Here is a 12,976-nt window from a genome sequence, read left to right as displayed (position 1 = left end):
CAACTCTAAGGATATTTTTATTTCCAAATCATTCAAACAATATTCAATTATGTTATATAGCTCACATGTTCCTTTAAAACTGCCATATTTCAATATTCTTGCATAATTCCTTTCCATCCCCTTAAAATTTGTCTTGCATTCCTTATTCTGGTTTGTCAATTATCAACGCTAGTTTGTGTTCCTTCAGTGGATGTGGACCACACTTCGAAAGCAATGTCTCTCAAATCCTCCCTCATGTACCAGCTATTCTCAAACTTTAAAAAGTTGGATGTTGGAACATCTTCCCTATCTTCAAAAGCAAAGCCACGTGATCAGACAAGACTACGCCAAGCAGTGATATGATCGTGTTTAAGGGGAATTAATCCTCTAGCTCAGAACAAGTAAACCTCTAGGTGTCAAAATTCTCAAAGTTTGATCGACTTGGATGTTACTCCATGCAATTTTTCTGCCACTTAGATCCTTCTAACTCAATTTACATCTCTCAACATAGACATTTTTAAGTACATACTCTATCATGTAGAGTGTTTTTCTTTTCTTTTTTATCCCATACTTTCTAGTGATGTTGAAAATAACCTGCTACCATTTTTGGTCCACCAAAAGCCTGGAAGATATGAGGTTAGTTAATTAGGATTTCCTCCCCCCTATAGTTTCACTAGATTTTGAGTAAATTCATCGTTCTTGTAACTCAATTTTAATTTCAAACAACACTTCCCATCCATATTACACAGAATATGCAAAGAGTAGTTCCTGATACCTACTAACACAACCCTAACAAAACCCCTAGATGGTATCCATTTTCAGTAAATAAAATATTGATTAATACCACTTAGACTTTTAAGCTCATAATTGTCGAATTGTTCTTTCCTTGTTTCGTAAAGCCCAACAAATTCTAAATGTTTATTAAAGACAACTTCTCTGATCAACCTTTGTTTTCATATCACATATGCCCAAGACATTCCAAATTAAACCTCTTTGCTTCTATCCTCACAAAATTAGTTTTGGGTTTAACAAGGGCAATTCAAGGCTCTCACACATCTTTTTGTTTTTTTACCAGAAGTGACTAAGTTTGCCTCCACATATAAGCTAGGGCTATCATCACCTGACAATACTTCTTTGGGTTATTCTCGCAAATCACTATAATTGTAAACCGATTTATTTTTAGCATTTTATGTAGCTCTAATTGTTTAGCAAAGTACATATCACACGAGCTTGCTCCATGTCTCCAACTAAAACAATATTAGAACCAATCCCCTATATAGCACAACACAGATAAACTCTCAGAACCAAAGCAATATTGAAGAGAGTAGGATTTGATTCAACAAGGAACTAAGGAAGGATTAGGTTCCATACCTTTTCCCACATCTAGGTTGTGTATTTGCGCCCCCTCAATTGCCATGCACATGGTTAAATCGTGTGGTGTTCCACCCATTTCGTCTATGTGGAGGCACGAGACCGCGACATACTGTTACTTCCTTTTGACCTTGCTCTTATTAGCCTTGCCTTGCCTCTTGACATGGAATCCTGGTCACCAATTCCTGGAGCCATTGCACAAAAGAACAGAAGCACAACAAATGAGGAGGTCAGAGCTCTCATCTAGATCTGCTTCCTAGTAGTTCCAGTTGACCGTTGTTCACATGGTGAAGGTTGTTATTGTGCCATAGTGATTTGTATGTTTTATTTTCATTATTATTGAACTTCGTCGTACATATGGTTTCATTCAAGTAAAAAAAAGTAAAGGGATGGGAGCTCCTCTTGTTGATTTCTTTTTTTTTAAGACTATACATTAACCAGATGCACTCCTTCCAAATTATAATATATTTTGGATATTTCTTTTGACAAATATATACAGACTGAAATGAGTGAACAAAGATAGTTAGACGCGTCAATATACATCCGATTTAGGAAAATGTTAGGACATCTTATATTTGTGAACGGAGGGAATACATCGCGTATCCGCACGACTTTGCAAAGTTGAGCCTCCCTAGTAGTCCCTGCATCCTTGGTTTTAAATTTTGGTACAATGTAAATTCTAGGCCTCACCAAAATATCCAAATTTTTGATAGTTTAGAAACTCGTTCGAGCTTGATTTTTTTTCGAAGCGGGACTCGATGTTTCGAAATTCACTGAATTTTAACCAAATCTCGGGGTAACGAATATTTCAATACCCAGCAGAAACTTGTTTTGTTTAGAGCAGTCAAACTTGGCTGAAGTTTTGAACCCTGCCAGCATCTACGTGGCATCCCGGTAACTGCAACCACAAGAAGGGATCGATCATACGTGTCACTTGTCAGCAACCGATCATGGGGAGACGGTAATGGCCAGCCTCTAACTCCCCACCCACGCGCCCACGCGAGTCTCTCCTTCTTCCCATCGCCGCCGGCACGTCTGCCCGCCCGCCCGCGCGCGTTGTGTCGGTCCGTTCCTCGACCGACGTCGCGCCTAATCAGTTGGCGACGCGTGCAGTTCCCCCGGTGGTCTTAATCCCTTCTGTTTCGTCGATGCGACCGATCGGCCGTCCCGGAGATCGATCGGTAATTTCGCGGGGTCGATCGGGCCGCTGATCCGCGGGAGGAACTAGGAGCCGTCGGGCGCGGCCATTCAGCAATGGCGAGCTGCGTGCGGGGCTGCTGCTGCGTCCTGGTGCTGCTGCTCGTCGCGCTCGGCATCACGGCGGCCATCGTGTTCGTCCGCAACCGGAACGGCGGCGGCGGCGGCGACCGCCCCGTCCCCGGCTCCGTCGACCACAAGTACGCCGAGGCGCTCGCCGTGGCCCTCCAGTTCTTCCAGGTCCAGAAATGTACGCACGCATGACACGCACGCATTATCCTTCGCAATCTGCGTGGCATCTGAATTGGAATTTGTGCTGTTCTTGGTTTTGTTCGATCGGCGGTGAAGCCGGGAAGCTGGTGAAGAACGAGATCCCGTGGAGGGGGGACTCGGCGGTGGACGACGGGCAGGCGGCCGGGCTGGACCTCTCCCGGGGGATGTACGACGCCGGCGACCACATCAAGTTCGGCTTCCCGCTGGCGTTCACGGCCACCATGCTGTCGTGGTCCGTCCTCGAGTACGGCGGCGCCATGGAGGCCGCCAAGCAGCGGGACTCCGCCCTCGACGCGCTGCGCTGGATCATGGACTACCTCGTCAATGCGCACCCCGCCGACGACGTCCTCTACATCCAGGTGATCATGCAAAAAAAATATTATTTTTGTTTCTTGACCATATCGTTTTGAAGTTCTTGATTTTTATAGACGCAAAAAACCAAGACACATTTCTTGAAAGAAAGAAAATATATGTAAAAAAGGCACCAAAAATAAGGTCCTACCGAGACTTGAACTCGGGTTACTGGATTCAGAGTCCAATGTCCTAACCATTAGACCATAGGACCGCTTAATGTTCTTACTCAGTGGAAAATTATACTTATTTATTCAAAGTTCATAGCCCCCTCAGTAGTGATCTCCAATCTCACACACCCCGGAGCCACATGGAGTCAGATTTTACATAACGCATTAGGGCAACCTTCCCTAGGTAGGACTGTGTGACTTAATTCACCGAACGTTGCACCCAATCAATCCTAAACTCCTGAAACTTTGTGAGCAAAACCTTAATCTCTTCAACAAGTTGCCCATTAGCTGAAAGATCATTTTCCTCGCTTCTAATATTTCAAACCACCTCTTTGTGAATTCGTCTTGAGAATCACCTTTTGGATGTTGAGTTCTTGCACCGAGTGGATGGACCTGCGATATGCGAGCAGCTCCCACCGTTTCTGAGTCGACGACGAGTGAAGAAAATGGCAAGCTCGCTATGAAGTTGCCATGGTTGTCCCAAAGGACAACACCTCCCTCACTAGAACCTTGATGTTTAGCTAGGGCGCCGTCGAAGTTGATCTTGAGACACCCATCCTCTGGTCTTCTCCAGCATTCCAGCTCACACAGCATCGGCGGCTGCACGGCCGCCACATCCCTGAGCCTTCACTCCCCAACTAGCCGAACCACTATGTCCTTGATGCATAACGGCTCTTCAACATACTTCCTCCGTCCCAAAATAAATGTCTCAATTTTATATTAACTTTAATACAAAGTTGCACTAAGGTTAAGACATTTATTTTGGGATGGAGTGTGTTTCTGTCCATTAAATTGTTCTTAGCTAGCCAGAGTTCATACCAGGCCTGTATTACCATCTTCTTCTCTTCCGCACTCACTCTTCCCAGCCATTCTAGTATCCATGCACGCATGCACTCAACTGTCTCCATGTCCTTCCCACGATTGTTGGAGACAGCATTGCCTCTAAGCTAGGGTCGACATTTGCTGCCTCTAAGGTTAGCCAAAACGCTGCAATGTATGGCATTTTAGTGGAGCCTCTACAACAGTCCCACAAAAAAAATCAAGTTGTTATGTGATTCACTTTTCAGTTGGGAGGCTCCACAAAAAGGATGAAATATAGGGACAGATGAATACTTTAATTGAAACGAAAGCTTGGAGGCGATGCTAAGAATTTTTTTTGTTAGAGGCACCTCCATGCAATGTATGGAGGCAACCTCCAAAGGCTTAGAGGCGGCAAAACTGCACATTGTGGATGCTCTAGCGCCACAAACTCATCATGTAGCAGTTTTTAAAAATCAACAGAATATGTACAGTGCTAGAATTGATACGTAATGGCATCTTCTCTGCCACACACGACACAAAATATCTACGTTTTAATCATGCGCCTATGTAGTTCAATTCCTCCAGCTAAAACCATTCCAAATCATTCACCACGCATGTATCTTCATCTTGTTTGGGACGTTGGCCTCGTGTCCATGTCCTCAGAATAGTGAGCCTTAAGAACTCTTGCACAAAGTGAACTAGGAACCATCAGAATACGTCAAACTTGTTTAGAGTGCAGGGCTGGCTTAACTGCATGTTCGGAAGCTCTCCAGTCTCATAACTCCACTCCGCGTGAGGAGCTGGGTTCGAGCCGCTCCCTGCAATTATGTTGGCGCTCCCTCCGCTCCGGGAGCTGCAGTTGGGGAGTGGAGAGGATTCAAACAGGGCCTAAATATCTTAAAATCTCTTAGACCCATTCCCCACCTCGCTTCCTTCTACGCAATTAATCCAAGGTCATCCATTGTACTTTCTACTCGCCATCGGCTGCCATCCACCAAAATTTAGAAGAGATGGAATTCAAGTTACCACACATCTTCTTGGATAATCAGATTCAACGAACTCTTTTTTTGTTGTTTCTCTGACCACATCATTTTGAAGTTCTTGATTTTGAGATAGAAAAAGTAATTGTTTCTCTGACCATATCATTTTGAAGTTCTTAGTTCTTAGACGGAAAAGAAAATTTAGAAGAGATGGATTTCGTGTTACCGCACTTCTTCTTGGATAATCAGACTCAACGAACTCTTTTTTTTTTGTTTCTCTGACTATATGATTTTGAAGTTCTTGATATTTAAACAGAAAAAAGTAGTTGTTTCTCTGACCATATCATTTCGAAGTTCTTAATTCTTAGACGGAAAAGAGTAAGATACAAAAGCCAAACAAAACAAATAATCCAAGGTCATCCATTCCCCACCTCGCTTCCTTCTACGCAATTAATCCAAGGTCATCCATTGTACTTTCTACTCGCCATGGGCTGCCATCCACCAAAATTTAGAAGAGATGGAATTCAAGTTACCGCACATCTTCTTGGATAATCAGATTCAGCGAACTCTTTTTTTGTTGTTTCTCTGACCACATCATTTTGAAGTTCTTGATTTCGAGATAGAAAAAGTAATTGTTTCTCTGACCATATCATTTTGAAGTTCTTAGTTCTTAGACGGAAAAGAAAATTTAGAAGAGATGGATTTCGTGTTACCGCACTTCTTCTTGGATAATCAGACTCAACGAACTCTTTTTTTTTTGTTTCTCTGACTATATGATTTTGAAGTTCTTGATATTTAAACAGAAAAAAGTAGTTGTTTCTCTGACCATATCATTTCGAAGTTCTTAATTCTTAGACGGAAAAGAGTAAGATACAAAAGCCAAACAAAAAAAATAAGGTCCTACCGAGACTTGAACTCGGGTTACTGGATTCAGAGTCCAATGTCCTAACCACTAGACCATAGGACCATTTGATGTTATATATTCAGCTTAAAGCCTACAAATATGTTCCGTCTCAAAAGCTTATTAATTAATCTGACAAAAATACTGGGTCGACATTGCTGCCTCTAAGATTAGCCAAAACGCTGCAATGTATGGCATTTTAGCTCATCCTCTACATCGGTCACACAAAAACAGGGATGACATATAGGGACAGATGAATACTTTAGTTGAAACAAAAGCTTGTAGGCAGTCTCTTAGCTTGGAGGCGATGCTAAGGATTTTTTGTTAGAGGCACCTCCATGCAATGTATAGAGGCAGCCTCAAGCTTAGAGACAACTATAGAAACTAACCTATCTCCCTTGTAAAGGATTTCTCCATAATAACCATTACCAGTTTCTCCTGTAGTGGTCAAATAAGGTTTAGCTGCTCTTATAACAAAGGAATTCATATTTACAATGAAATTTTGACCAGATTTTTTTATGTGCGATTTAAATAGACATACATTTTCACAAATAAATTGTTCAATGTTTTACGTCAAGCAATACGTAGAGTAACTCCCAATATAGGAGTAAAAACAAGACGTAATAAAAAAAGATCGATGCGGAAAGTTCCGATTGAAATAGGATCTAAACAAAGAAGATCACTTGCCATTCGTTGGTTATTAGAAGCATTTCAAAAGCTTTAGGATTATATTCCGCGTCGAAGATTTGTGCTTGTGGGCGTGAATATAGCGGACCAGCGGATCTGGTAGTTGACAATCGTTTGGACTTAGTAAAGGTTGTCGCATCACCTGTAGTAGGACAGAGGACTTATCGATGCCCACAACAAAACTGCACATTGTGGATGCTCTGGCGCCACAACCTCATCACATAGCAGTTTCCAAAAATGAACAGAATGAGGGCAACGCCAGAATTGATGCATAATTGCATCTTCTCTGCACAAAATATCCTCGGTTTAATCATGCGCATGTGTAGTTTAATTCCTACAGCTAAACCATCCCAAATCATTCACCACACATGTATCTTCATCTTGTTTGGGACGTCGGCCTCGCGTCGATGTCCTCAAAATAGCGAGCCTTAAGAACTCTTGCACAAAATGACTAGGAACCATCAGAATACGTCAAACTTGTTTAGAGAGGAGGGCTTGATTAAATATCTTGAAATCTCTATGGTTTAGCTGTAGGAATTAAACTACACATGCGCATGATTAAACCGAGGATATTTTGTGCAGAGAAGATGCAATTATGCATCAATTCTGGCGTTGCCCTCATTCTGTTCATTTTTGGAAACTGCTATGTGATGAGGTTGTGGCGCCAGAGCATCCACAATGTCCTCAAAATAGCGAGCCTTAAGAACTCTTGCACAAAATGACTAGGAACCATCAGAATACGTCAAACTTGTTTAGAGAGGAGGGCTTGATTAAATATCTTGAAATCTCTAAAACCCATTCCCCGCCTTGCTTCCTTCTACACATTTAATCCAAGGCCATCCAGTGGAAATAGTGGGCCTTAAGAACTCTTGCACAAAGTGAACTAGGAACCATCAGAATACGTCAAACTTGTTTAGAGAGGAGGGCTTGATTAAATATCTTGAAATCTCTAAAACCCATTCCCCGCCTCGCTTCTTTCTACACATTTAACCCAAGGCCATCCAGTGGAAATAGTGAGCCTTAACAAATCTTGCACAAAGTGAACTAGGAACCATCAGAATACGTCAAACTTGTTTAGTGAGGAGGGCTTGATTAAATATCTTGAAATCTCTAAAACACATTCCCCACCTCACTTCCTTCTACACATTTAATCCAAGGCCATCCGGTGGACTTTCAGCTCGCCATCGGCTGCCCTCCACCAGAACTTAGAAGAGATGGAATTCAGGTTACCGCACACCTTCTTGGATAATCAAATTCATCGAACTCTTTTTTTGTTGTTTCTCTGACCACATCATTTTTAAGTTCTTACCTTTTAGACAGAAAAAGTAGTTGTTTCTCTGACCATATCATTTTAAAGTTATTAATTTTTAGACGGAAAAGAAAATTTAGAAGAGATGGATTTCAGGTTACTGCGCATCTTCTTGGATAATCAGATTCAGCGAACTCTTTTGTTTGTTGTTTCTCGACCATATGATTTTGAAGTTCTTGATATTTAAACAGGAAAAAGTAGTTGTTTCTCTAACCATATCATTTCGAAGTTCTTAATTTTTAGACAGAAAATAGTAAGATACAAAAGGCAAACAAAAAAAACAAGACGGAAAAGAGTAAGAAAGCCAAGCAAAAAAAAAACAAGGTCCTACCGAGACTTGAACTCGGGTTACTGGATTCAGAGTCCAATGTCCTAACCACTAGACCATAGGACCACTTGATGCTATATGATCAGCTTAAAGACTACAAACATATTCCTCCTCAAAAGCTTATATTAATTAATCTGACAAAAATGCGAACAATTCGAACTGGACCGTCGTGCAAAATAGTTCAGGACTGACGTGGATGACAAAAACTTGCAAAATGCATATGCGAATTTCAGAAGAACCGATTGTGAAGAGGGATATACACATGTGTTGTTGACTTGTTGTGCTCATCGACCAGGTAGGCGACCCTGAAGCGGACCACAAGTGCTGGGAGAGGCCGGAGACCATGTCGGAGAAGCGGCCGCTGACCAAGATCACCGCGAACTCCCCCGGCAGCGACGTGGCGGCCGAGACGGCGGCGGCGATGGCCGCGGCGTCGCTGGTCTACAAGCCCATCGACGCGCCCTACTCGTCGTCCCTCCTGGGCCACGCGGAGCAGCTCTTCGCGTTCGCGGACCGGCACAGGGCCGCCTACACGCGCACCTTCCCGGAGCTCGCCAAGTACTACAACTCCACCACGTACCAGGACGAGCTGCTGTGGGCGAGCGGCTGGCTCTTCCACGCCACCGGCAACGGCAGCTACCTCGCCTACGCCACCGGCAAGAACGGCGAGGACTTCGCCGACCTCGGCAACCCCCGCTACTTCAGCTGGGACGACAAGCGCCCGGGCACCCAGGTCCTCCTGTCGAGGGTGAGCTTCTTCGCGTCGCAGGGGGCCGATGTCGCCGACGACAACGAAGGCCTGGAGTCGTACAAGCAGACCGCCGACGCCGTCATGTGCATCCTTCTGCCGGACTCCGAAACCGCCGCGTTCAGAACGGAAGGTGGGTTGCTGTATGTGGCCGACTGGAACTCGCTCCAGCACCCCGTGGCCTCCGCCTTCCTCGCCGCCGTTTACGGCGACTACATGCTCACCTCGGGCAAGACGGAGCTCACCTGCGGCGGGCAGAGCTTCTCGCCGGCCGACCTGCGCAAGTTCGCCCAGTCCCAGGTCAGTGCTCTTCCCAGAAATCGTTCAGAGAAATGGCTATGTCAGTGCACTTTCCAGAGTATTTCTTCAGTCAGATTGTCAGAGCCTGAGAATGCGACCGATGTATGTTTGGCAATGGCAGGCGGACTACGTGCTGGGGGACAACCCGATGAAGCTGAGCTACCTGGTCGGGTACGGCGACAGCTACCCGCAGCGGGTGCACCACCGCGGCGCGTCCATCCCGGCGGACGTCAACACGGGCTGCGGCGGCCAGGAGTGGCTCGAGTCGCCGGACCCCAACCCGAACGTGGCCGCGGGCGCGCTCGTCGGGGGCCCCTTCAAGAACGACTCGTTCGTGGACGAGCGGCAGAACGTGATGCAGAACGAGGCCACCACGTACAACAGCGCCCTCATCGTCGGCCTCCTCTCCGGGCTCCTCTCCACGTCCTCGGTCGCGCAGTCCTTGTCGACCTGATCGGTTCATCGATTGCTGAATCCTAACCTGTTAACTGCTAGCTGACTGTTTTGTGTAGATCAACTCGTGGTCCATCTGAGTTGACGAACTGATCGATGAATTGATCAGTCATTTCTCAGTAGGGAGATCACCGTGTTGTTGTGTCATGGAGAAGTTCAGAATGTGTACATGTGTGTTATGATGAGGAGTTTCTTAGGAATTTTGTTTGCTTGGTAATACAGTTGTTGACATCATGATCTTCAACTTCAAATTGTTGTATCAGTTCAGTTGTCTGAGCCGATTAACATCGAATTTTACATGACAACAAAAACCCCATTAACGAAACAGAGTTCCGTGGTGTGTAAATTGTTCAGTAATTCAGGGTGAAAACTTTAGCTCCAAAAATTACCCAGGAAATACAATATACATGCATCCATCTACGATAATTTCATAATAATCACATACAAGCATACCATCGAAGCCATTGTAAGCAGCAATTATCCATCGATCTTCTTTTCCGGTCACCCATCCCTTATCTTACCCGCCGAGCTATCTATCAAGAAACCTAGGCACTCGCTCTCGCTAGGAGCCGCGCAGGACGTCCGTGGGCGCCAGCGGCGGCGCGTCGAGCTGGTAGAGCCCGGTGGCGGGCCCGACGAAGCGGAACAGGATCCAGGCGCCGGCCATGATGAAGATGGAGGCGTAGGCGAACTTGTTGAGCCAGAAGAGGGCGCCCTTCTCCCCGACGTACAGCTCGTAGGCCTTCTCGCCGAGGCTCATCTCGTCCCACGTCTTCTTCCGCTTCTCCTTCTCCCTCCTCGGCGCCGCGGAAGCGTTCGCCTTGCCCTTGCCCCTCATCATCTTCACCTCCACCGGGGGCAGGTACGGCTCCTGGACGCGGCGGGCCTGGTTCCTCGACCGGAGGCGGGTCTTGACGCTGGTGGTGCCGGAGTTGGCGGACGGAGGCGCGGAGGGTGGCGGGCTGGGCTGGGTGTTCGTGGGAGGCGGCTCGGACGCGGCCGTGGAGGTGTCGCCGGAGTTGCCGTCGGGTGCCGCGCTTGGGGCGTGGCGGTGGCGCTGGCGGGCGTGGAGGAGTAGGGGCTTGGAGGCGCGGCCGTGGAGGAGGAGAGGGAGCTGGGAGGGGAGGAGGAGGTGCTTCATGGCGTCGCCGGATGGTGTCTGGTTTTCTTGGCGCCGGTTTGATGATGGGGTTTGGGTGGCTGGGGATACTAGGGGCAGGGCTGATCAACTGCGCCGTCCGTCGACGGTCCGATGGAGAATTCAATGTCTCGGATTAAACCGCCACTGGAAACAAAAAGAAAAATTCTACGTATATATTTTGTGCCCAATAGAAATTCTGTGGAGTTGTTTTTACGTAGAAATTCTGTAGAGTTGAAAAGGCTGAACTGTCCATTTAACTCTACTATTCTTCATCAAAAAATTAGGTCTACGGTAATACTAGACGAATCTCTACTACTTATAAAAAAGCAAACATAATCTTCATTAAACATATCACGTAAAACAAACACAGGCCCATTACCACCGCATGATTAGGCCCACTAAACTCAATCTAATGACCGGCCTTAATCTAACTCATTTTATGTGTGCACTTAGCAATTTACATTGAATAACCATACATCACCACAGATGAAATAACACGCCCGGTTAATTAGGAGAATATAATCACCGCGCATTCTATTAGGAAACAAATCACGCGCGTCCTATTATATATGAAACTAATCAGAGGTGCATCCATCCTATTAGGAAACTAAATCACGGGCATATTATATGTAGTGTTGTCGCTATCATCGTCTTCTGCCTGGAGGACAGGGCGCTCTTGTATCCGAGTGCGAAGACTCCATCCACATCCAGAGCATGCTCTCCGGCAGTGTCGGCTTCATTTCCGCCGGCATCACCCACGCCGACAACCACCCACCACCGACGCCCTCCAAGTACAAGCCGCCAACCGCCATCGTCCCCAGGGTGACGCCGGCCTCGAACGTGGCGCTAGAGGTGCCATTGTCTTGCTGGGCCTTCGAGGACCTCCTCCAGTTCTCCCTACGTACACCGTCGAGGGTATCAAAGGTCTATCACAAATCAATCAGGTGAATATTTAATTTGATTTGGTGGTATTCTGGGCTCTGCATGACTAATATTGTACCTTTGGCACTTGGTGGTCCGTCGGGGTTTTTTGCTCTGCAATTTCATCTACCAACCAATCCTCCTCTCATGCGTACTAGAAACATTTTTTGGGAGAGGAAGAAATTGCTATTCCAGGCGCTTATTAATTAATCATTTCATAATTCCAAATACATGTGATCTGGGGCATGAAAATCATTCCAATATATAGATTAAGGAGGAAATGAGACTGATTGTAAGAGTGTATTTGTTTAGACCTACATAGTTATAATGAGGTTAATATTTAGACCAAGATGGATGAATTTGACTACATGCATAAGTTTGTCTGCCTTCGTAAAGTGTATGTTCAGTGGGTGCACGTACATTACAAATTAAATAAGAATCTTGGGACTTCAAGCAATCTAAAATTCTAGGTTTGAGATTATCTTAGGTTGCCAATGCTTGTACTGTAAGTGTATAATTTGATACGACACGTATATAAGAACTGTGCAGCACTCATGGCTTACAACTTATGATCAGAGGGATACTGAAGAAGTGAAGATGCATGTCTCTCTTTCCCAGGGTTATTTCTACCGCCAGATGCATTAAACTGGACCTTATCAAGAGGTAACGCCATCATCTTGATTAGAATTTCCTTATTTTGGTCTGATTATGTTTACGGATGATGTCGCTTAGCCTGGAATTAAGGTGGGTGGAGCCTAGCACGAGGGGTTGGAAATCAGAATATATAGTCCATTCTTACAGAAAACTTTACACACAGACTTCATGTGCTCATGTGTCAATTTAAAATAATTGCATACCAATCCAGTAATTGTACCGAGGATTCCCAACACAATGTTTGCTGGTTGTTTGTTGTTTCTATTGACTCCCGATTTCATTTTCTTTTTTGAGCAATTGAATCCTGATTTCTTGATCCATAACAAATATCTCAGTGCTCTTCGGTTGTAACCGAGGGACGAACCGAATTATCGGTCCACCGAAGTCTCAGTCATTGATTTTTGGTAGGACC

General features: G+C 45.3%; 2 protein-coding genes and 3 non-coding genes across 5 annotated transcripts; 1 reads left to right on the top strand and 4 right to left on the bottom strand.

Annotated features, from left to right (window-relative positions):
* Nucleotides 1-2,300: 2,300 nt before the first annotated feature.
* On the top strand, nt 2,301-10,031 carry LOC123148282 (endoglucanase 18-like). The gene is made up of 4 exons (XM_044567663.1): nt 2,301-2,797; nt 2,896-3,179; nt 8,643-9,395; nt 9,517-10,031. The coding sequence occupies exons 1-4, from the start codon at nt 2,605-2,607 to the stop codon at nt 9,847-9,849; spliced, it is 1,563 nt and encodes a 520-aa protein (XP_044423598.1). The 5' UTR covers nt 2,301-2,604; the 3' UTR covers nt 9,850-10,031.
* On the bottom strand, nt 3,314-3,385 carry TRNAQ-CUG (transfer RNA glutamine (anticodon CUG)). Its single transcript has one exon. It is a non-coding gene; the product is annotated as a tRNA-Gln (tRNA).
* Nucleotides 6,018-6,089, bottom strand: TRNAQ-CUG (transfer RNA glutamine (anticodon CUG)). The gene has a single exon. It is a non-coding gene; the product is annotated as a tRNA-Gln (tRNA).
* On the bottom strand, nt 8,342-8,413 carry TRNAQ-CUG (transfer RNA glutamine (anticodon CUG)). The gene has a single exon. It is a non-coding gene; the product is annotated as a tRNA-Gln (tRNA).
* Nucleotides 10,032-10,183: 152 nt separating the features above from the next.
* LOC123148281 (uncharacterized) lies at nt 10,184-11,053 on the bottom strand. The gene has a single exon (XM_044567662.1). It carries the CDS (start codon nt 10,987-10,989, stop codon nt 10,411-10,413), a length of 579 nt encoding a protein of 192 aa, XP_044423597.1. The 5' UTR covers nt 10,990-11,053; the 3' UTR covers nt 10,184-10,410.
* Between the last annotated feature and the right edge of the window lie 1,923 nt (nt 11,054-12,976).

The sequence above is a fragment of the Triticum aestivum genome, chromosome 7A (genome assembly GCF_018294505.1).
Source record: "Triticum aestivum cultivar Chinese Spring chromosome 7A, IWGSC CS RefSeq v2.1, whole genome shotgun sequence".
Taxonomy (NCBI): domain Eukaryota; kingdom Viridiplantae; phylum Streptophyta; class Magnoliopsida; order Poales; family Poaceae; genus Triticum; species Triticum aestivum.
The sequence above is the reverse complement of the archived record's forward strand: the minus strand, read 5'-3'. Positions and strand labels throughout refer to the sequence as shown.